This window comes from Megalobrama amblycephala, linkage group LG24 (genome assembly GCF_018812025.1).
Source record: "Megalobrama amblycephala isolate DHTTF-2021 linkage group LG24, ASM1881202v1, whole genome shotgun sequence".
NCBI lineage: Eukaryota > Metazoa > Chordata > Actinopteri > Cypriniformes > Xenocyprididae > Megalobrama > Megalobrama amblycephala.
This window is the reverse complement of record NC_063067.1, coordinates 6,648,037-6,670,508: the sequence shown is the minus strand read 5'-3', so window position 1 is coordinate 6,670,508 and position 22,472 is coordinate 6,648,037. Positions and strand designations below refer to the sequence as shown.

The window sequence follows — 22,472 nt, the reverse complement described above, 5'->3', positions numbered from 1 at the left end:
ATGTCTATTTAAATGTCTGAAACTTCAAATAAACATTATGTGGTTGAAAACACTGAATAGTTGCGACATATGAAAAGCACAGAGTGCGTCTATCTCTGGCTCAGCGCCAGCAGCGCAAAAGCAGGTTTGAATTTAGCAGTGACACACTGAATGTTTAATCACACCGGTGTGATCGCACACGTTAAAGGATAAAACTGGGAGTGAATGGGGGGAAAATTTAAACTGAGGTGGCACAAATAAGATCTCGTGGCGCCGGGCCTGCCTGTTGCTGAGTCTCAACGGCTGAAATCGCGCTCCGAGGCAGGGTGGTGTGCTGACTAGAGGTGAGGGGGCACAGTAACCTAGGTGGCCGGGCCAGGCCCCCTGGGGCCCCCCCGTGGCGCCGACCCTGGGTGGCCCAAACTTCTGCAGGGAACCATATATCCATTTCTGCTCCTGAAGTAATAAAGTTTATTATGTGCAAAAAATCAGATGAGCCCAGAATATGATCTTAACACGTTTAATAACACGTTAAGCCTTTTCTTATAATGGTTTTCTATAAGAGGAAAAGGCTTAACGTGTTATTAAACGTGTTAAGATCATATTCTGGGCTCATCTGATTTTTTGCACATAGTATACTTTATTAGTATGATATTTAGTGAGTTTGGTCTGTTAATATCACTATCTTAGTACATTAAGCCACATTAAGCGTTTTTCACGTTAAGCTTTTTAGAATGTCTGGGACATGCCATAATCACATACATCCAATCAAAGAAAATGGTATAAAATTAGAAAAACACATTTCAAGAGACTTATCATTGTACTTGTGTGTAAATTTTTGGCCATTTATAATAAAACCTCTTTATTTTGCAAAGAACTTTATTTTGCATTATATTCATGATGACTGAGTGATTCTGGTGAGGACAGCAAAAGGCACTTTATAGAGATAATGACCCAACTGCCTCTGTTCACTAACTGAACTAAATGATTTTTATTACTACCAAAAAAAAATAAAAAAATAAAAACTATGGTGGGGGCAGTGCCGCGGTCACGGTGGGCAAGTGATGTAACCACTCTTGCGGGTGAACACCAGTAACACTGTCTATCGCAGCTGTTTCTCCGAGTATTGGCATTATTACAAATGTGGCACTGACTGATCTGACTGAAGTCCAATAATCAATCTGATATTAAGTGAATTTAGCCAATACTGTCAGTTTTTTCATGACAATAATTTCAAACAAAGCCACACCAGAACTGTTGGGCGTCTCCAAGCAACGGTGAATGAACAAATCTGCATTCAGAATGACTGAAAGAATGAATGAATGACTTGCACATTAAGATTTACCGCCACACTTTACAATGATATATTTTAAGTAAAAACAGTCTAACTTTTAAAGTTTATTTTTTTACATAGCCTATTTATAAATTTGAAAAATTATATTTACCAATGAGCAGGGATGGGCAGTATTTCTGATACATGTATTTCAAATACAAAATAGTATTTTGTAATTTGTATTTGATAGGGTTGATGAAAATGGCTTGGTATTTTGTATCAAAATACTTTAGTGTTACACCAAGTAACTAAATTAGGATACAATTATAAATCATTCGCAAACTGTTAAAAATTAAACAGTTGGTTACTTTAAAACTAACCTTCATCTGGGAGATCACAGGGATATGTGAATATTTGATCTGTTAAATCCAGCCGACAGAGGTCACTTATTCAGTCCTTGATTTTGTGGAATCATGGGATGTGTCGTTTTCATGTCTACAGCCGGTGGAAAAGATTCAGGATGGGACTCTGGCAGAAATCATGTTCATGGAGAGATTATTAACGTTACAGTAGTATGAAGCAGAGCAGGGCGAGTGATATTGGACCTGAACGAGGAGCTGGAGAGATTGATAATGAGAGAGGAGCGCGACATGTCTCGAGAACAGGAATTTTTATTATGCTGCGTCGCTGCTTCCGCTTCTTCTGGTCTAGCGTATGTGGGGTAACGCAGTGCTGTTTATCATATTAGATACATTTGTGTGTTTAAACTTGTTATAATGCTACTCTGTGCATTCGCTCGGTGGCTGCAATGAGACACTTGTAGAACACTGCAGTAAGATAGATCGATATTAGTCATGGTAAAACATGGTACTCACTGTAAAACAAGAAAATAAGCTTTAAACAAGAAGCTATATAACATGATTAGTTTCCAGTCGATAAATGAATCCAAACAGTTCCTCACCTGTCTAATAAAACATATAATATGTTTTATTAGACAGATGAGGAATATAATGCGTCTTTGGTGTGTCCTAGTTAAAATTGCTTATTTCTCTGGATTTAAACATTCTTGGAAACATTTGAAAATGTAAATACACAAGTCAACAAAATATATAACATTGTTCTAGTGGTTTTTGAATATTTTAATCTAAAAATCCTACATATTGTGCCTTTAACTGGTTGCATATGTCAAATTTATTGCATGACTCGAACAGAGAAAAGCTGTTGCTATCAAACATTGTGTATTTAATCAGCTGAGTCAGTGTAATGGTGAAGGGATAGATCAAATAGGCCAATTGATGGAAGGTTTGCAAAGAAATTTCATGCTCCCTTGTAAAAGTATTTTGTAGTATTTTTAAAATACAAAAATACAGTAGTTTATTTTGATACATGGTGTGGTTGCTGTATTTTGTAGTTTATTATAAAATTAAGGTGTTTTATATTTTATTTTAAAACATTTTGATGTATTTTTGCCCACCCACTGCCAATGAGCTGCATGAAGCAGTCTAAAATGTGTTTAAATAATACCACTTCGGATGGAGCGTCTGTGCCACTTCTGCAGTGCAATGATGGATTTTTTTGATGATTTAGTTTGATTGGTAACAGTCGGATTGGGTCTTATTGTTCTAACTGAATTTGTTGTTTAACATTTAAAAAGCAAATTTTCTATTTTAATTTAAGAAATTGACAAAATATGATGCATACATTTAATAGGTTTATTTAAAAATGCTCTTATAATGGTAAAAATGCCCCTGGAAATTATTTTAAGGGGCACATATTAGCCCTGTAGTTCTTATAAAGAAAAATGCTAGGGTGTACACGCACTAGGCACGGTTGCCTTGAACTGAGCATGAGCGTGATTGTCCCCCCTCCCCAACCCCCACTAGCCTGCACTCACATTACCCTCAACGTTCCAGGCTGGAGCACGCTTACGTCATATACGCAGCAACTTTTTGATTGGAAGAAAACATGAAGAAATGCACTTTCACTAAGATACTATATAGGATATTTATAATTTACGCCACGCAGCGAATTTCACTTGCAAGTTTCAGAGGATTATTGCAAAAGCAGCTGAAGTTAATGGAGGAATTTGCAGCTTTACTCGCAAACTACAATTCCTGTTCATCAATAAAGTGAGAATCAGACCCGTTATAAACCTAAATACACTCAAATTAATTACATGAATTGAAAAGTGTACTATCAAAGTAGTAAAAAAAATAAAAAATAAAAAAGGTGTTTGCAGTCATAATGATGACAGTAGCGCACACAAAAATAGTAGCTGTTCCATGCTCAGGCATGGTGAGCACTCACACTGCATGCGAACCGCTCGAGCCCAATCGAACTGCGCTCTGGCCCACCTCTTCCAAGCGGCCCAGGGCTGGCTAAACGAACTGTGCCAGGGCACGGAACGGAGCGATTGCACTTGTCAAACGAACCGGGATTTGAGGGTCAAATGCACTCGGGCACGGTTCAGAGCGCCTAGTGTGAGTACACCCTTAGCAAAGAGACCTGCCTCTGTCTGTGTGCAATATTTCAAAAATGTTCTATCTTTTATCACCTAGCCCTTTGTTGGCCAATGTGGGACATTAATCTTCAGGGCTGAAAGTTAACCCCACTTCAAATTTTGTCTTCATCAGCAGAATATTTTGCTCAGTCTTTGCTCACTTATTAATTGAAGAATAAAGCAAAGTGTCTTCTCATCTGTCCTCTGTCTTCTTTCTTGCAGTCTTCCTTCTCAGATTTCTGCTCTCTGCTCAGAGAATCAGGAAGACACAGAGACCTTCATCATGGCCACCGCTGACCAGCTGCTAGAGCTGATTTTCTGCTGGATCGAGGAGAGGGAGCACTTTGCAGACAATCTGAGGAAACTGGCAGAGGAGCTGGAGTCACTCAGAAAAAAATGCAATGTCGGTGAATGTGTTAGCAGCTCATTTACGGTGTTAGGAGCTGCAAGTATGATCGGGGCTGGTGTGGCCACTGTGTTTACGTTTGGAGCAGCTGCTCCACTTATGAGTTTGGCAGCTACATTTACAAACACGGGTTGTGTTGTTTATCAAGGTACTGAACTCATTGAGGACTTTTTATCCTGCAGCATTATGAAGAAGTTGCAGGATATAGAAAAGAAAAGCAACAAAATTGCAAGAGAAATACAGCAGATGCTGAAGCCTGAGAAGGAAGTGGCAAGTCTCTCAGCAGAAGCAGATGAATTGGAGCATCACATCATGGCTGAAATTCTGAGAGCTATTGCGAGACAGAGTGGTGTAAATGTTCAAATCATCAATGACTCTGTGATCAGTGACATTCTCAATCACATGCTTCAAGAGTTTCCTCTGGAGAAAATCAGTGATGTACACAGTCGCAGGGCTGGGAGGGGTTCTTCGTCAGCGAGGGTGGGACGACGATCAGAGGGGCACTTTGCAAGACAGAGTGGTCTATATGTTCAAATCAATAATGACTCGATCAGTCACACCCCTCAAGAGTTTCTTCGGGAGAAGATCAGTGATGTACACAGTCGCAGGGCTGGGAGGGGTTCTTCGTCAGCGAGGGTGGGACGACGATCAGAGGGGCACTCTGGAGATTGGAAGGGCACTGTCCCCTCATTCTTTATCCCTTCCCAGATAAAAGAGACATGCCTGGAAAACATTAAAATCCCGATTAATCCTTGGGTTATTTCAACTGTTGGGATTCTTACACCTGTCTTGATTATTATTGGACATGACAAGAAAAGGATAACTAAATTGAGAGATACAGTACGTCAAATTTATAGATCAGCTAGATTTCCAAAAAGGTTTATTTCCAACAGCATAGGAGGTGTCATGGTAAGATCCTGTACACATGTGCACATTAGATCACACATATAATTGATTATTGGTGAATTTCATTGATTAGTAGTGATTATTGGGTAACGCTTTATATTAAGATCCTTCTAATAAGCATAAGTTAATAGGTAATAAGGCCCTTATAGGATGCTTAAAAGATTTGAAAACATGTACTGTTAGATTATAAGATGTTCATAAGTACTTTCAACTTGTTAATAGTTTAGACTGTTTAAAGCTGCTTTCCGTAACTTTTTTTGTGAGATAATGAGAATGTACAACATGAATTCATTTTCCAAACCGTGTTTTTGTCTTACCCTGAATCATTATGGTACACTTATAATAAGTGTTTATATTCAGACTATTTCAGGCCAGACTGGTAGCACCCACTGTAGAGTATCACAGTAACTGCGTGACTCGCCATAGACATACACAGAGAAAAGTAGCTCTGGCTACAATGTTCTTCCGCAAGATGTGTGCAGTTCTGTTTATTAACCGCTAGAGGGCCAAAAATCACGGACTGCAGCTTTAAGAAAATTAATAAAAGCTTTGAGTTTCTTATTATTATAATATTATTAGAAACACATTTGTTGATATTAACTCAAGCTATTTTTTAAAGAGTGATGTATTAGGCGCTACATGTGGTCAAGTTTAATAAAATGTGATTTTGTGGTGGAGCACAAAAACACTTAGGAAAGTGGAAAGTTTTAGGAATTTTTTTTACTTTCCATTATTTTGAGGTAAATCAATTTTCTTTGAAACAGCCTCAAACATTTATTAATTTATTAGACAGTTATTACAATACAGTTTCTTTCAACATTGAGGTAAATTGTATATTGAACAAGACATTCTGAAAATTTCGCAAACATACAAAAAAGTGCAATTATAACATAAAAAGGTAGGTCTTAAAATTATTAAACAATGTTTAATCATTATTATAGATATATTTATAGTACATCAATGCCTAGCAACTGATGTTTTGCACATATCAGTTAGTCTCTTTCAACATTCACATTTTAATAAGGGCTGCACACTTGACTGCACACATGACACGAAAAATAACATTGAACTTAAATATGATTATAGCTAAAACACGATTCTTAGTGTGATTTTTTTTTTTTTTTTATTCATTTTTTTTTTTTTTTAAATGCGCAGCTTGTCAATGAAGTATGGCTCCAAATGCTAATCCATCTGAAAGCACTGCGAGTTTGAATCAATTACAATGTGCATTTGAAAAAGCAACACGTGTTAAACATCTTTGCAGACATGAGAAGCATTTACTAACATCTTGTCTAAAAAAAGACAACATTTAATAACATGTTTTTACTCCAAACTCTCTTCATAACGACAGTTGAGAATCTTTTTGTGAGATGATGTGGCTTCTTACACAGATTCTGCAGCAGGGAATATATTTAGAGTTTCTGCAAGAATGCCCTCTAGCTTTCAGATGGAGAAACATTTACTACTGATCACAGAAGCCATAAAGCTCTGACAAGCTGTGCATTAAATAATCACAGCTTTTGCCAAATTGTGCACGATTTAATATAAATCATCCAGCCCTAATTTTAAGACCGTAGTTATATCACCAAATATATTGACTAACAATCTGTAATTTCTACAATCATCTGATTAGTATTATAAATGATTTCCCTTATTTCAGTTTATTGGTCACAAACAAACATCCCTGTATGTACGTGCACTGCCAATGGCTTTTTTCTCTCTTTTTTTCACCGAAATTTCCCCATTTTTTCTTACACTTAATTTACTCCTCTGACAGGTATACTCTGTCTCTTTGCATACTATTTATTTCCCTTTCGAGGGAACTCGCACTGCGTCCCGAAGGGGACACTATGGGAACGCCCTCAGCGTGAATGCGTCTGATGCACGTGTGTCAACTAGTCCAATGGCGAGAGTGAACGTCACCGGTGGGTGACGTCACGACCAGGAAAGTATAAATACACATCCGGAAAGACCGGCTTCAGCTTTTGTGCCTCAGCAAAGTGCTCTGTGTTAAACTGTCTCTGTCTATTTATTGTTGTTTGTCCTCAAGCATTATATATATTCTAGACAGAAGCTTATTGGCGAGCAAATAGCAACTTGAGTCGTGTGTGCTCCCTGCCCTCGCTACTATTCGAGTGGGGATACACGTGATTCATGTGTTGTTTGTTTGAGAGCAGAGCACGCACGTCAGTTCTTATGGGATCTGTCAGTGTTCATTCATAAATTTCCCGATGTGATGCACTATCGAGATTTTTAGCTCTGCTCCTCTTGGCTTTTTTCTCGAGGGAATAAAGTCTTATGCAAAAAAGATTCTAGTGGCTCTGATTTCGCGTCTGCCGAGGCGACGCGTAGATTTCGAGTCTGCACACTGCAATGAATCTAGTGGCTCTGATCTCACGTCTGCCGAGGCAACGCATAGATTTCGGGTCTGCAAACTGCAATAAAATCTAGTGGCTCTGATCTCGCGTCTGCCGAGGCAACGTGTAGATTAGGGTGTGCAGACGGCAGTTATAAATATTCAACCAATCATTCAGACCATGTACACTTGTCTGGTGGTTCATTGATGCATTTAATTTGAGGAATTAAATGGGATATTGCCTGGTTTTTTATAGCTATATGTCTGCACAAACAACTCTTTATTTAGCCTTTCATCCAGACCGTTTTTACCTGTCTGGTTGATATGTGACTGCATTTAATTTTGAGATTATATATATTATATATATATATATATATATATATATATATATATATATATAGCATTTCTTTCAGACCATATTAACTTGTCTTATAGATCATTTGTTGCATTTAATTTTGAGGAATTAAATGGACAGTTGGCTGTAATTTAATTTTGAGAAATTAAAATAATACATATTTATCTGACTTAAAGTAGTTAGATTCATGTATTAGTTCAGCTTTTCATGTAGATCCTGACGCCTGTGGTGTTAGGCTTCTTGGGGCAGCCCCCTGCGGGGTGGAGCGGTGTACACCTCAGTATACGGTGCCCGTTCCACTTCGTTGCCCTCAGGGGACCGATCTGCCAACCCCATCACTCTTAGTGCTTTGGGGCGCAGCGGTTTCCAGCTAGCTTTGATTCGGCGCTCACTCAACGCTGCATCAGGTTCGCACCCTCTGAGGAGGGTCGGAAAGCAGTCAAATGGGTTATTTCCTGCCAGTGTATTTCAGGTCACCAAAGTGGCTGCTCTAGGTATATCAGAGACCTGTCTTGAGAGGCTGGTTCCCTTTTGTGGATTTTCTGGCAGAGTTGAGGCTTCTGCCAAAAATGTATCTCAATGGGCAGGCTCTGGTAGTGGAACAAAAAGTAAACTCTCTTGCGAAAAGAGCTACAAATGGGTTCCTCCTCCCAGCAGAGAGTTAGGGTTTTTAGGGCCGCAACTATTTTGTTCCAAAGAAGGATGGAGGGTTGCTTCCTATATTATATCTTAATCATTTGAATCAGTCAGGAGACTTAGGTTCAAAATGTTGACTCTAAGTGTTGACTCTCAGTCCCAGATCCAAGGACTGGTTTGTCATGATAGTTCTAAAGGATGCATACTTCCATGTCTCCGTCCTTCTACAGCATAGGAAGTTCCTCGGGTTTGCTTTAGGGGCAAAGTATACCTATGTTAGGTTCTTCCATTTGGTCTAGCTCCATCACCCCACACGTTCATGAAATGCGTAGATGCAGCTCTGGCCTTGCTCAGGCTGCAGGGCATAAGCATTCTGAACTGATAAGATGACTGGCTAATATTAGCGCAGTCAGAACAGATGGTCAGTTCAGGTTGTGGCTGAACGTCAAGAAGAGTGTGCTTTTTCCATTACAGAGAACCACCTTCCTGGGCATGGTATGGATTCAGTGACGCTGCGGGCCGTTCTGTCGTCCACTCGTATTGCTGGAATCTTTTCAGTCACACAGGAGATATAACTAGGCCAGTCACTCACTGTAAAACAGTTTTCTAAAACTGTTGGGTCTGATGGCAGCTGTGTCTCATGGTGATACCTTTTGGCCTGCTGTTCATGAGACCCTTACAGTGGTGGTTCAGGACCAAGGGTTTTCCCTGAGGGGGAACCCACTTCCTGTGATCAAGATCAAGCAGCCGTGTCTCCGCGCCTTGGTTATATGGAAGAAAAGTTGGTTCCTGTCCCAGGGCCCTGTGTTAGGAGCTTAATATCATTGAGTCACTCTCATGGTAGATGTTTCTCTCACAGGCTGGGGAGTGGTAATGGAAGGCCGCTCAGCTCAAGGGCTGTTGAGGAGTCATCATCTTTCGTGGCACATAATTGCCTGGAGATGATGGCGGTCTTCAATGCGTTGAAGTTCTTCCTCCCAGACCTGAGAGGTCATCGAGCTGTCTGGACAGACAATTCATCGATGGTCTCTTATATAAATCAACAGGGGGGGTTTGTGTTTGCGCCCACTATCTGGCACACCAGATCCTCCTGTGGTCCCTGGGGGAAGATGCTCTCCTCGAGAACAATCTTATCTTATTTCAGGGACCTAGAATATAGGAGCAGACATCCTGTCGAGACAGGGGCTGAGGCCAGGGGAATGGAGACTTCATCCCAAAGTGGTGAAGGTCATATGGAAGATTTATAGCCACGTGGAGGTGGATCTTTCGCGTCTCAGGATACGACGCACTGTCCACTGTGGTTAACCCTTACGCATCTAGTTCCTCTTGGAGTGGATGCCAGGGTACAGACATGGCCGAGGCTACGTCTGTATGTTTTTCCCCCAATTGTTCTGCTCCCAGGAGTTCTGGACAAAATTCGCCGGGAAGGGATAAGTCTACTGCTAGTAGCGCCTTACTGGCCAAGTCGGATTTGGTTCTTGGACCTCATGTCTCTCCTCTACAGCTCTCCCTTGGAGATTCCGATCAGGAGAGACCTATCTCAGGTGACGGGCTTGATTTTTCACCCCGTCCAGAAGTATTGAACCTGTGGGTTTGGCCCCTGAGGGGGCCCAACTCATAGTATCTGGTCTCTCATCCGAGGTTGTGGTGACCATACTTTACTCCAGAACTCCAGCCACAAGGAAACTATCTTCTGCATACCATGTCCCTGTGGATGGTACAATTGTGGGGTTTAACCCTTTGAGGTATCGTTTCCTTCGTGGCACTTTGAGGCTGAGGCCTGTAACATGCTCTAGGGTTCCTGCTTGGGAGTTGGCCTTTGTGTTGGAAGGCTATCTGCAGCTCCATTTGAGCCACGTGACTCTGTCTCAGAAAAATTTCTGAAGTTTACTGTGTTCCTCCTGCCATTTCTTCCCTATAGAGTAGGAGACCTTCAGGCCCTATCTGTATCCCCTACGTGCCTTTAGTGTGCACCGGGGATGGTCAAAGTGTTCCTTTACCCTACTAGGTTATATACCTAAGGTTCTGACCAATATGCCACGGCCTGTAGTGCTGCAAGCTTTCTGTCCTCTGTTCTCAGATCCAGACCAGGAAAAGTTGAATCTTGTGTGTGTAGTGTGAGCACTGGACACCTAATTTCCACTCGGCTGCCCTGTGGAGAACGTCAGATCAACTGTTTATTTGTTTGGACTGCGCAATTAGGGGTCTCCCTGCGTCCATACAAATGGTTAGCAAGTGGATAGTTGAGACTATTTCACTTGCGTATGAGGTCTTTGGTCAGCAGTATCCACTGTCTGTCAGAGCTCGTTCTACTAGGAGTATGGCGGCCTCCAAGGCCTTGATGTTGGGGGTTTTCCTCAAGGAGATCTGATGCGGCGGGCTGATTCTCGCCACTCACGTTTGTGAGATTATCTTGGCCTGGATGTAGCTCCAGGCTCATCAGTGCTCTCGTCTTAGTGTGCCACAGTTTCACACAGACAGGCATTTTGGAATTATGGCGTTTTGGGATATCGTTCCCATAGCGCCCCCCTTCAGGACGCAGTGCGAGTTCCCTCGAAAGGGGAACGTCTCAGGTTATGACTATAACCATAGTTCCCTGAGAGAGGGAACGAGACACTGCGTCGCGTTGCCATACTCCCTGCATCCCTGTGATCGATTTGCTTCAGCAGTTTAAGCTGAAGCCGGTCTTTCCGGATGTGTACTTTCCTGGTCGTGACGTCACCCACCGGTGACGTTCACTCTCGCCATTGGACTAGTTGACACACGTGCATCAGACGCATTCACGCTGAGGGCGTTCCCATAGCGCCCCCTTCGGGACGCAGTGTCTTGTTTCCTCTCTCAGGGAACTATGGTTATAGTCATAACCTGAGACGATCTATTGTTTATTGCCCTATTCAGCTTCAGTTATAATCATTAACTCATTACCTTAAAGGGTTAGTTCACCCAAAAATGAAAATTATGTCCTTAATGACTCACCCTTATGTCGTTCTAAACCCGTAAGACCTCCGTTCATCTTCAGAACACAGTTTAAGATATTTTAGATTTAGTCTGAGAGCTTTCTGTCCCTCAATTGAAAATGTATGTACGGTATACTGTCTATGTCCAGAAACATAATAAAATCATCATCAAAGTAGTCCATGTGACATCAGTGGGTTAGTTAGAAGTTTCTGAAGCATCGAAAATACATTTTGGTCCAAAAATAACAAAAACTACGACTTTATTCAACATTGTATTCTCTTCCGGAATCCTTTCCATTGAATTGATTCCATTGAATCCTTTCATCTGTCGGCGTTGATTTTCTAGGCCGATATGGCTATACTCTCATTGCGGCGTAACAATCAAGGAACTTTGCTGTCGTACCATGAGTGCAGCAGGCGCAATGATATTACACAGCGCCTCTCACAAATGTCTCCATGGTTGCAAGACACACTCCCTGTGCAAACAGGGGCTCACAGGCACTGCGTAATATCATTGCGCCTGCAGTGTTTCTTTAAGATGTGATGTCAGCCAGTCATTTCCCATCATGACTTTTGGCAGTGAAGTCAGAGGAGAGCAACTGTGCTGCTTGGCACGGCCACCTCACATGACATCAGAGCAAGTCGTTCAGTTCTCGGGCACATTTCATTTGACATTATTCTCACGATTATCACTGGATTTTTGTCCTCATCTCAAATGAGCCTATTGTCCAGATTCACAGATTATTCTGACACCTTTTTTTCCACTAATTCACACAAATCCATATGTTTGAATGAATGTATTAAGCAACTCTCTTAATGTTAATGCAAACACTGCATAATCTGCCGTGATTGTCTGCTATGAACCTCCAAGTTAAGTTAGGCAACATGTAGTGAAGGTAACCTGAAGAAGATATATGTAACTTCCTCAAGAACAAAACAAGTATCATAGTGAGAAATCAAGAAATAAGAAACATCAACCAAATTAAATAAATACCTAGCTAACATAAACCACACAAATAAAGAACTAACAATTTAAAAAACAAAACGAAAGACACTAAACAAAAGAAACTACAAAAAGAAATAAAAGGAAAAGGCTTGTTTGCTGGCTGGTGGTTCTGTTCTTTCTTCACGCTCTGTTTCAGCATCTTTATAGTCAGTCAATCAACAACGCTTTATGAGCAGATGAGTTACAGGTGCATAAAGACACCTAAACACACACACACACACACACACACACACGAAAACAGAAAGAAAAGAACACCAAAGCCACAGACCGTAATTTTGTCGTAAGTTCAGCACACAGATCACAGCACGGGAAGTGCTCATTTACAACCCATATTTAGTGAAAATGATACTGATGTATGGTGACAAGGGCATTGCTTTCATGCCTCACCAGTGGGTGTGAAATTTCTTCAGTTCAAAATAAAGAGGAACAAGATGCTTTAATGAAATGTAGTGGAGCAAAAAGTACAATATTATGCTTTGAAATGGAGTGAAGTAAAAGTTTCTCAAGATAACTTTGTACAGATACAGATAGAAAGATTTACTTTAGTTACAGTGACAAGTAAAATTAGCTACTCAGCTACTGTCCACCAAAAACAAATAAAAGACTTAATGTGTGCTAGTCATGATGAAAATAAATGTTTATAAATAATTAGAAACTCATAAAGCTTTTTTAAATCTTTCTTAAGCAATCCATAAACTGTTTCTTATAAGTGCTTATGAGTGTCTGACAGTCTGATTATAATGAAAATAAATCCTGTAATGATTGGCTCTTATTGATCATCAGGTTGCTGGAGGACTTTGCTTAATGGAATATGCACTTCCTGAAATGATTGACAACTGGACAAAAATGATTGAGGGGAATCATGTGACTGAAGCCAGCCAATCACTGAGAGACACAGCCGACAGAATCCAAAACGCCACTCAGACAATGAAGGAACAGATCAAAAAAACCAAGTATGTTTTCAAATAAATACATAAAATTTGAATTTCTACCCAGATTCTCACCTCCTGTAGGTGTGAAAGGCATCTGTTAAAAGTTTACATTTCTTTTCTGAGACGGCAACAGTTTGACTCTGATAAAATTTATCTCAGATAAAATTTAACACCAGCTTGTTTTTCTTGTTTCTTGTCAAAGTATCAGAACATCTCAAGGAACTTGTCCAAACCCCTTAAGGTGTACAGCCAACTTTACTGTGCATTTAAAATAAGTTCATTTCTTACAGTCTGCAATACAATTGGTTCATTGGTACCATCTCACTGGCTAGAAACTTCCTTGCATCTTGCGTGAGATGGAAGCTTCACAATTCCACTTCTTAACAGAGCTTTGTAGTGTGAGCCCTTGAAACTTTGAGTTGTCAGTTCTCAGATGTTTTGTCAGTTTGAGGCCACAACACATCCAATGCAAACCCCAACATCCTATGGCAGGCCCCACATCCACTCCCCTTTGTTTAGAGAGGTTTTCCAGCATTCACAAATCCTCCTTAAGGCTTCATGCCATCCATCCCCTCTTTTCACATTCAAGGATAAGTTCTTGGTACATCTCAAGGTCTTTTGATTCATCTTCCTTCAGGGATGGTTCTAGGGTCAGTTCTGTTCATATATACTTTGATAAATTAAGTATGTATGTATACATTAAACATTACAGATAAGTAATTTATGCACTATATTTTTAAGAAATACTAACATTACTAAAACTAAAATTAAAATCTTTTGGTTTGACTTCAGATCATGTCAAAAAAAGATCAGAAATTGCCTGCTTTTAACATGTACTTGAAAACACCTTTATTGTCCCATTTGGGATATGTAGTAAGTAGCGTTATGGATTACAGATGGTTTACTTAGAAATAGCAGGATGTGAACTGGCTAAAATAGATGCTTATAATTTTTTAATGATGGTTTCCCATAGGACAGAGAAGGCTTCTTGTAGGTTCAGTCTTTTCAATGTGGCAAATTTAATTCCAATTAAACTGTTATCTGACTCCATTTTATTATGACCTTGATTTAAGGTGCCAATTGGTTATTGACCATTTATATAATGTATCTAGACATTTGCTAATTCTATTTAACTCTTTACTCTTATTGTACTCGTTCATTCGGTTCTCAGAGTCGCACAGGGTCCTCGCACCAGCTGTTATGCGGGCCCCACGATCACAAACTCGCCAGTCTGATCAATAACCAGAGGTTATGGCTAAAGCAATTTAACAATGCTGCCAGTGCTTGCTATTGTTAAAAGGTACCCATGTAGCCCCATACAATCGCCTATATAACAACTTAGTTAAAGCTCTGACAATAATCAGGGGTTATGACCAGTACTATGAGGTAATGTCGCCCCTCGATAGTAATTTATCTGGCCCCCATATAGTTAACCCTTTAGAACCTAAAGCTAAAATAGCCCATTTTCACATTGTTTTTTTTTTTATTATTAAAAAATTATCATACATCATACTATCTAAGTGCAAGGTATCTTTTTTTTTTCAGAAAACAATTAGATTTCAAAATGTATGGTGAGTTTGTAAATAGAATTTAAATAGACAAAAATAAAAAATAAAAACATGAATAAAAGGCATGGTGTACATTTACACGCAGACACATTATACAGATACACACCAAATGTGAAAGAGTCTTGCTTGGCCTCCTCCCAAGTCTTATCAAAAATGATCCCAATCGCCTGTGTATTCCTTTGCCATGTTTTTGTTTGTTTCTTCTATTATTAATGCCATCCAAAACGCCCTAAACTGCTGCATTCAAATCCTTCTTCCACCCGCTCTCCCCAAAAAGCAACTGCCATTTGCTGAAGGATGGCACGAAATTACCATAATAACCCATATATTGCCGAAAAACCCATGTTGTCTACTGTCTGCAGCCATTTGAATTATTATATCTCAAATTGTTCAAGAGTTATGGTAACGTGAAGCTCGGATTGGTTGGCACTGACAAATCTGGTTTAAAAGGGTTAATAATATAACTATATGACAAATTAAAGCAGAGGCAATGACCAGAGGTTATGACCAGTACACCTTTTTCTAGCCCATATAGTGAATGCGATTGCATAACAACTTAGTTAAATTCAAGCAGTTAGTCAGAAATTGAGAATCTCGCCAGATGTGCCCCATGCTCCATACAATCCAAGATCTAATATGTACTTAACCCGGGTCATAGATCTGCGTTAACAACATAATCTACTGAAGTCAATCATTTCAGAGTAGTCAGAATAAAATCAAATGTAACAATTATGATTAATTAAAGGTGCCCTCGAATGAAAAAATTGAATTTATCTTGGCATAGTTGAATAACAAGAGTTCAGTACATGGAAATGACATACAGTGAGTTTCAAACTCCATTGTTTCCTCCTTCTTATGTAAATCTCATTTGTTTAAAAGACCTCCGAAGAACAGGCGAATCTCAACATAACACCGACTGTTACGTAACAGTCGGGGTGTACGCCCCCAATATTTGCATATGCCAGCCCATGTTCCCAACATTATGAAAGGCATTAGACAAGGGCAGCCAGTATTAACGTCTGGAGCCATAGACATCATATGTCTGGAGCTGGACAGCTGAATCATCAGACTAGGTAAGCAAGCAAGGAAAACAGTGAAAAATGGCAGATGGAGCAATAATAATCTCTCCAACAGTGTATTATTACCAGAGCTTCTCAGTGATTTTAGTCCCGTCCAAATGTGCCATCTCGGTAATCATTAAGGACAATGTCAGTAAAGATTACGGCGACTTTTACCTTCTGTAAAAAAGGTCCGGAAAAATTACCTCAGGTAATACTAATCCTGTTCGAATAGACCCACTGTAAAAATGTATGGTAAAATTCTGTCCTGTTTAAAACTAGTAAAATCCTGTTTAAAAGTAGTTTTCTGTGCATTTTTCAAGCATGGAAGCACTTGAAGAAACATTAATTTTAAAAGTCTGTGGCAAACCTCAAGTATTTTCAGAGACACAAAACTAATTTTATCTTTAGCTAAGTTCCTATTACCATCATAATCCAATCAGAATTTAATTAATAAATCATTTGACCGGACCTAACTGTTATTTATAGTTTATATGTTTAGATTATATGTGTTTGTGCACATGGTATCAGAAAGCAACATATAGGCTACCCACGTCACCTCCCTGTATGATGACAGGGAGGTGACGGCGGTGCGTAAATCACAATACCCCTCCCACTTCCCCATTTTACTTTCTTTTTTTTATATAGGTGACATCCCTTACAGTATACATACATGGCATTTTGGTGCAATACAAAATGTGTACAGTGATAAAAGATGCGGTTCTGTCTACTTTGTACATCCATTGTTGGATTTAAATAAACTTATATGTAAAACTAGAAGACAAAGCATGTAGAGGATTTAGAAAAAAAGCTACATTACAGTACACAAGGAACAAAACTTGTCAAGGAAGAGAACAAACAGAAGGGATTAAACAAAAATGGGCTTATTAGAAAAAAAAAACACATGGAAAGAAATACAAACATTACTGAACTATAAACAAAGGTCACAGAGACCCTGAAACATAGCAATACTGCTCGTCTATGAACATTTTCTGTTTTTTTGTCTTTTTTACATTTTATGTTCATCATTTGCAATCTTTCAGTCCAAATAATCATTGGTGGTCGAGTAGTTATGCTTTATTACAATTTTGGCACTGCCAGTCATCTTCACCAGAAATGGCATTTGAGGGTATGCTTAAACAGGTCGGATGATACCAGCCATGACACAATGAGCACTGCACCATGATTTCTTTAGTGTGCCGTGCTGCACACACAATAGACACCGACAGTGGTTTGTCTCTACTGTTTTGCCTCTATGTTGAATTGTATCTTCCCTGTTCTGAAACTCTTGATGAGTTCTGCCCTCACTCGACCCTCTGACAGTTCTCAGGTCTGATGTTGCGGCATGTGCAAATCCAATTGCAAACAAGCCACAGTTGCTGGTGTTGGTTTGCTGCTGAACCGAAGGAAACATGATCAAAAATTGGTCTTCCTTTGGCCTCAACATCCACGATAATGCCTGTTCCGTATTGTTATCCAACACTGAGAGGCTGTCATAAATGCTAACCTCATTATTTCCAGCAAAGAGGTTTCCCGCTGTCACCCAGTGATTTCCCCATGTGTAAAATTTGTATAAAACGAAATTCACTTTAAAGAAAGGCTTTCTACAAAACAAAATTTAATGAAGTGTTTAAAATCATGTCTGACCCACTCCATGTCTCCCGATATATTGCGCATCTTATGATGCATCTTACTCATGCTCTTCACTTTTCATAATCAAGTAAATTAATTTAAAACATAACATAGACTATTTAAACATATATATGAAACTACATTTTCTTTAATGGCTACCAACACGTATTGTACAGTACAGAGAAATTTCACAAGCAAGAGCAGATAACATTTATAACATAAATAGCACATTGTATACTTCCATTTGCACATAATTGTACATCTGTAAATAGCAGATCTGAACATAATCTGGTGTATTTTTGCTCTGTCTTAGTATTGTATTGCAATGGTTCTCAAACTTTTCACACCAAGTACCACCTCAGAAAATATTTCTCCAAGTACCACCATAATGACCAACATTTAAATACAGTAGCGTAGTAGCCCTAACTATTCAGCTAAAGTTCAAAAACGAGGCAGTTTATTCCAAATAAGTATATTTATTATTGTTAAACACTGTAAATGCACAGTTTGAACATCAACACTGGTGGCCAAGCTTAGGTCAAGGGTGTCCACGGCCAGCCCCTGGCTCCGCCCCTGCTGTTAGCACCTGTGCTCGGTTCATTTTTGTCCTCTTCAGTTCTTTCTCCTCATGATCCACACTTCTCTTACCAGATTGAAGCCACGATAGCAGTTTTGTTGATCTTTCAACAAAATTTTCTAAAATCTAGTAAAAATGATTAATAGAACAAATAATCTTACTTTTTTAAATGAATCTTATTCAAACCTATTTTTTTTGGACAATATTTAATAAAATCGTTTAATATTCTTTTTTACAGCTGGATACCACTGATAAACTAAATCATCCTAATGGTACCTTCACTTGTTTTATTCACAGGAAAATGTTACAAGTGATTGAGCAGAAGCAGCAGGAGTCACAAGAGACTGAACAGGAGGTGCAGGAGTCACAAGAGACTGAACAGGAGGTGCAGGAGTCACAAGAGACTGAACAGGACGAGCAGGAGTCACAAGAGACTGAACAGGAGGTGCAGGAGTCACAAGAGACTGAACAGGAGGTGCAGGAGTCACAAGAGACTGAACAGGAGGTGCAGGAGTCACAAGAGACTGAACAGGAGGTGCAGGAGTCACAAGAGACTGAACAGGAGGTGCAGGAGTCACAAGAGACTGAACAGGACGAGCAGGAGTCACAAGAGACTGAACAGGATGAGCAGGAGTCACAAGAGACTGAACAGGAGGAGTGGAAGAGGAAAAAGAGGAAAAAGACTGATCAGGAGGAGCAGGAGTCACAAGAGACTGAACAGAAGGAGTGGAAGTGGAAAAAGATTTATCTTATTTATCTTCTTCTGCTGTGCCTGTTTCCGACAGTGTATCCTCCTGCAGTGAGTGTGGGGTTGCTCAATGCTCATTCAATACTAAGTATCAAAAATATGAAGGAAAAAAGACTCAGTATCAATAATCTCATAACAGAACATAACCTGGATGTCTTTCTCATGACAGAGACATGGTTAAAAAATGAAACTGCAGATGTAGCCCTTAGTGAAGCTTCGCCGATAAACTTCACGTTCCATCACGAGTGTAGGAATACTGGAAAACGAGGAGGAGGTGTTGCCATTCAGTATTCAGAGGAGTTGAACTCTAGTAGAATTTGTTTAAACTCTACAACAATCTTTGAATATGTGGCCGCAACTCTGAGACATGAAGAGTGGGACGAAGATGTTGTGTTCATAACTGTGTATAACCCACCGACAAACCCCCCTCCGTTCAAGGATTTCCTTGAGGAGTTGAAAAGGCTCTTAAATGAGACCAATCACTGTGCCATTGTGGCTGGTGATTTTAATTTCAATGTCAAAAACAACAACAGCAGCAAAAAACCCAGCGAGGACCAAATAGAGAAGTTTAAAAAGGCCTATAATACGTATGGCTTTAAACAGCATGTAGATGAGCCAACACACAAGAAAGGTAACACCCTGGATCTGGTTTTCAGCAGAAATGTTGACGTTTTTAACATCAGAATCAATAGAGATAAGTATAAGAATTTAAATAAAAACATTTCAGATCATTCTACCATATATTTTGACATTAGGCCATTGCCAAAGTCAAAAAATGCAACAACTAAGGCAAATCCATTTAAAAAGGAAGAATAATCATGTAAATATGTGCAGTCGAGTCATATTTAACTGTATATCGCTTTTTACAATACACATTATTTGAAAGCAGCTTTACATACAGTGATCATATTTAATGAGGAGTAACTATGTTACACAATATAATTTTAATTTTGGTCTGTAACTTCTAGTTGTAGAGACAAATCTTATTTCACAAAGCATCATTATGTCATGGTAAGTGTGTTTTTTACAGTTTATGGTCAAACACCGGCACCCGGCATTTTTAACATGCTGAAACATGGAAAACAGCGATAAAGACACTTATTTACCTGCAGGGTTATCTTCTTTTCTTCGCCTCGAATTCTGAAAGTTGTCATAGGAGGTTTTGTCTCTTAGCCCCACTTTTTGCTCTTTCAGTCTTGTAGATTGTTTACATCTCCGTTATCACAAAACCCACGACACACAACAAACAGCTCTTCAAGAGAAAAATAAATGTAAAATAAAAATAAATGAAATGGAAGTTTAAAATACAGCCGTGACTTTTAATTTAAAAGTACAAATAAATTAAAATATTCCTAAAATAAATAAATAAATAAATAAATAAAGCTTTCTTCTTATTGCACTCTTTTAGGCTTCCATCCAATGTGGCGTTCCTTAAAATTTGTTTTTAGAAATGCAACCTCATATAATGTCCATCAGTGGCATGTGACACATTGCCTGACCTGTTTTTACAGTTCTTGTATCTGTGCACATGTAGTGTGATACCACTGCTGGCATTTGGAGCTCCTTGTAATGAGCTGTTCGGCAAACACAGTAAACTGGTACTTCAGTTTTGGTCACGTTTGCCTCAGATTCACCCTCTCGAGTCTTTATGATAAATGTGATGCTCTGTTTCGTTAATGATGAATACAGCTGTGCCCTGAGCCTGCCCTCATTAAACATGCACATTTCTGGTGGATGACCCTTGCATAAAGCATATGCAAATGCTATTGTAAACAGGCCACAGTTGCTCAAATTTGACTGCTGCTGCACAGCTGGCTGCAGGACATCAAAATGGTCTGACTGTGGCCTTACCTTCCAGGGCATAACTCACTGAAACCATCAATGTTCGCACTGTCCTTTGCCATGATGTAGCCGGCCAGGTCGATGACATCACAGGTCAACCAGAAATCCTAGTGAAGAATTTGTTGCAGCATGTTTACTTTTGGTGGCCTGGATAGTCTTCTTGGAGCAGTTATTTCTGAAGGATTTAAATGATTCCAGATTGGCCCCTCGATTTTTGACCATCTTCTCCTGATGTTCTTCACTGGACCTTTCTGTAAATAAAGAAGAATTTTATTCCACTTACAATTCAAATGTGATGCTATGTAAACATGAAATGTTGTGTGTGATCTTAGTCTATCAAGTGTCTTTTTAACATGGCACAGCAGTGTCAGTGCTGAGTTTGGATCGGGACCTTCTAGAAAACCACAAGATAAATGTGAGGGCCTGATGCAGGCGAAGAGAGAATTATGTTTATGTTTTAACAATTCAATCACATTTTTATAGAAATAATATATATTTGAGTTAAGATTGAAAATGAATTTTTTTTCTTGCCCATGATCAATCATTAAGTCAATAATATTATAGTCATTTATTGTTTGAAGATTTTAACGCAAATGTACACTGTCTTTCTTATGAAAAGGCCTTTTAAGGGCTTCATTGGCGACTGGTATGTTTTTCTAAAAACTGCTGTGCATGTACACATTTTTTGTGGTTACTTTTGGGCATATGTAAATGCTAGAAGTGCTAACATACAAATATATTTTAAAGGTTATGTATGCAAAACAGGAGACACACGTAACTAGCACAAGGGCCAAAGTATATATTATAATAGGTCCCTGTCTTCAGAGCTGAAGATTTCCACGAAAAGAGGAATTCATACCTCGTTGGTCCATCTAATTGCTTGACAGACTGTACTTTGTACCTGCGAAGTGCAGAAACAGCTAAATTATTTCTGACTCACTTTAACGGCTTTTGTGTTTTAATGATGTCTGATTTTTGGGTATAAAGAAGGACCCTACTTCTTCCTTATTTTCAGTCACTATTTGACCTCTCTCAATAGTGACTCAGCTTCTGCTCTTTGCATATCAGTGAGATCTCATCAACTCTGTTCTTAGGCAAGAACCTTTGACTCAGACTTATAGATTTATACTTAAGCTTGGTTAACATTATATTTGGATTGTATTAAGATTACTAAACTGTTATTAACTATTAAACTAAGGTTTAATTAAGATTATTACTAACATTATTCTAATAATAATGATATTTTGGGTCTTCAATATTTCAGAGATATTGGAATTTGAGTGATTATTGTCTGTATTATTCTGTTATGATGATTGTCATTTATTAAATTCACATTTGTATCATTCAAAATTAATATGTCTATGATTGACTTTCTGATTATGCTTTATCAAGCAATAAAATCAATTTAATCATCTGACCTTGGATCTCCTAATTGCATCAGGGCCCATGACATTAATGCAGTCATAATCATGCAGTAATAAACAATGTAATACAATTATGCCATCAAAGCATAAATTCAAGTGTTATGTTAATTATTCAAATTACTTCAGCTTTCTCTGTTTTTCAGTCTGCTCAGGTGTTTTGGCTCCATACACATTTGATCAGCACTTTCACCTTGGCTCTCTGCCTGTGATGTGAAATGGTGAAATTAATGAACAGCAATTGTGCTTCTCTATCACCAATTTGATACTAGACAATCATACAATCCATATTTTTTTTAACAAGCTGTTAAAGTTTTTTT

General features: G+C 39.1%; 1 protein-coding gene across 2 annotated transcripts in view; it reads left to right on the top strand.

The window, feature by feature from the left end:
• Positions 1-22,148, top strand: part of LOC125260447 — a 40,766-nt gene extending 18,618 nt beyond the window's left edge. The window contains exons 2-4 of one of the 2 annotated variants that reach the window (XM_048178828.1): positions 3,975-4,998; positions 13,158-13,327; positions 18,439-22,148. In XM_048178828.1, the coding sequence (XP_048034785.1) occupies positions 4,036-4,998; positions 13,158-13,327; positions 18,439-19,705 (2,400 nt within the window). In that variant the 5' untranslated portion in view covers positions 3,975-4,035 and the 3' untranslated portion in view covers positions 19,706-22,148. Of the gene's footprint in view, positions 1-3,974; positions 5,068-13,157; positions 13,328-18,438 lie in introns of both variants that reach the window. The other variant, XM_048178827.1, reaches the window with a different exon arrangement.
• Positions 22,149-22,472: the final 324 nt, after the last annotated feature.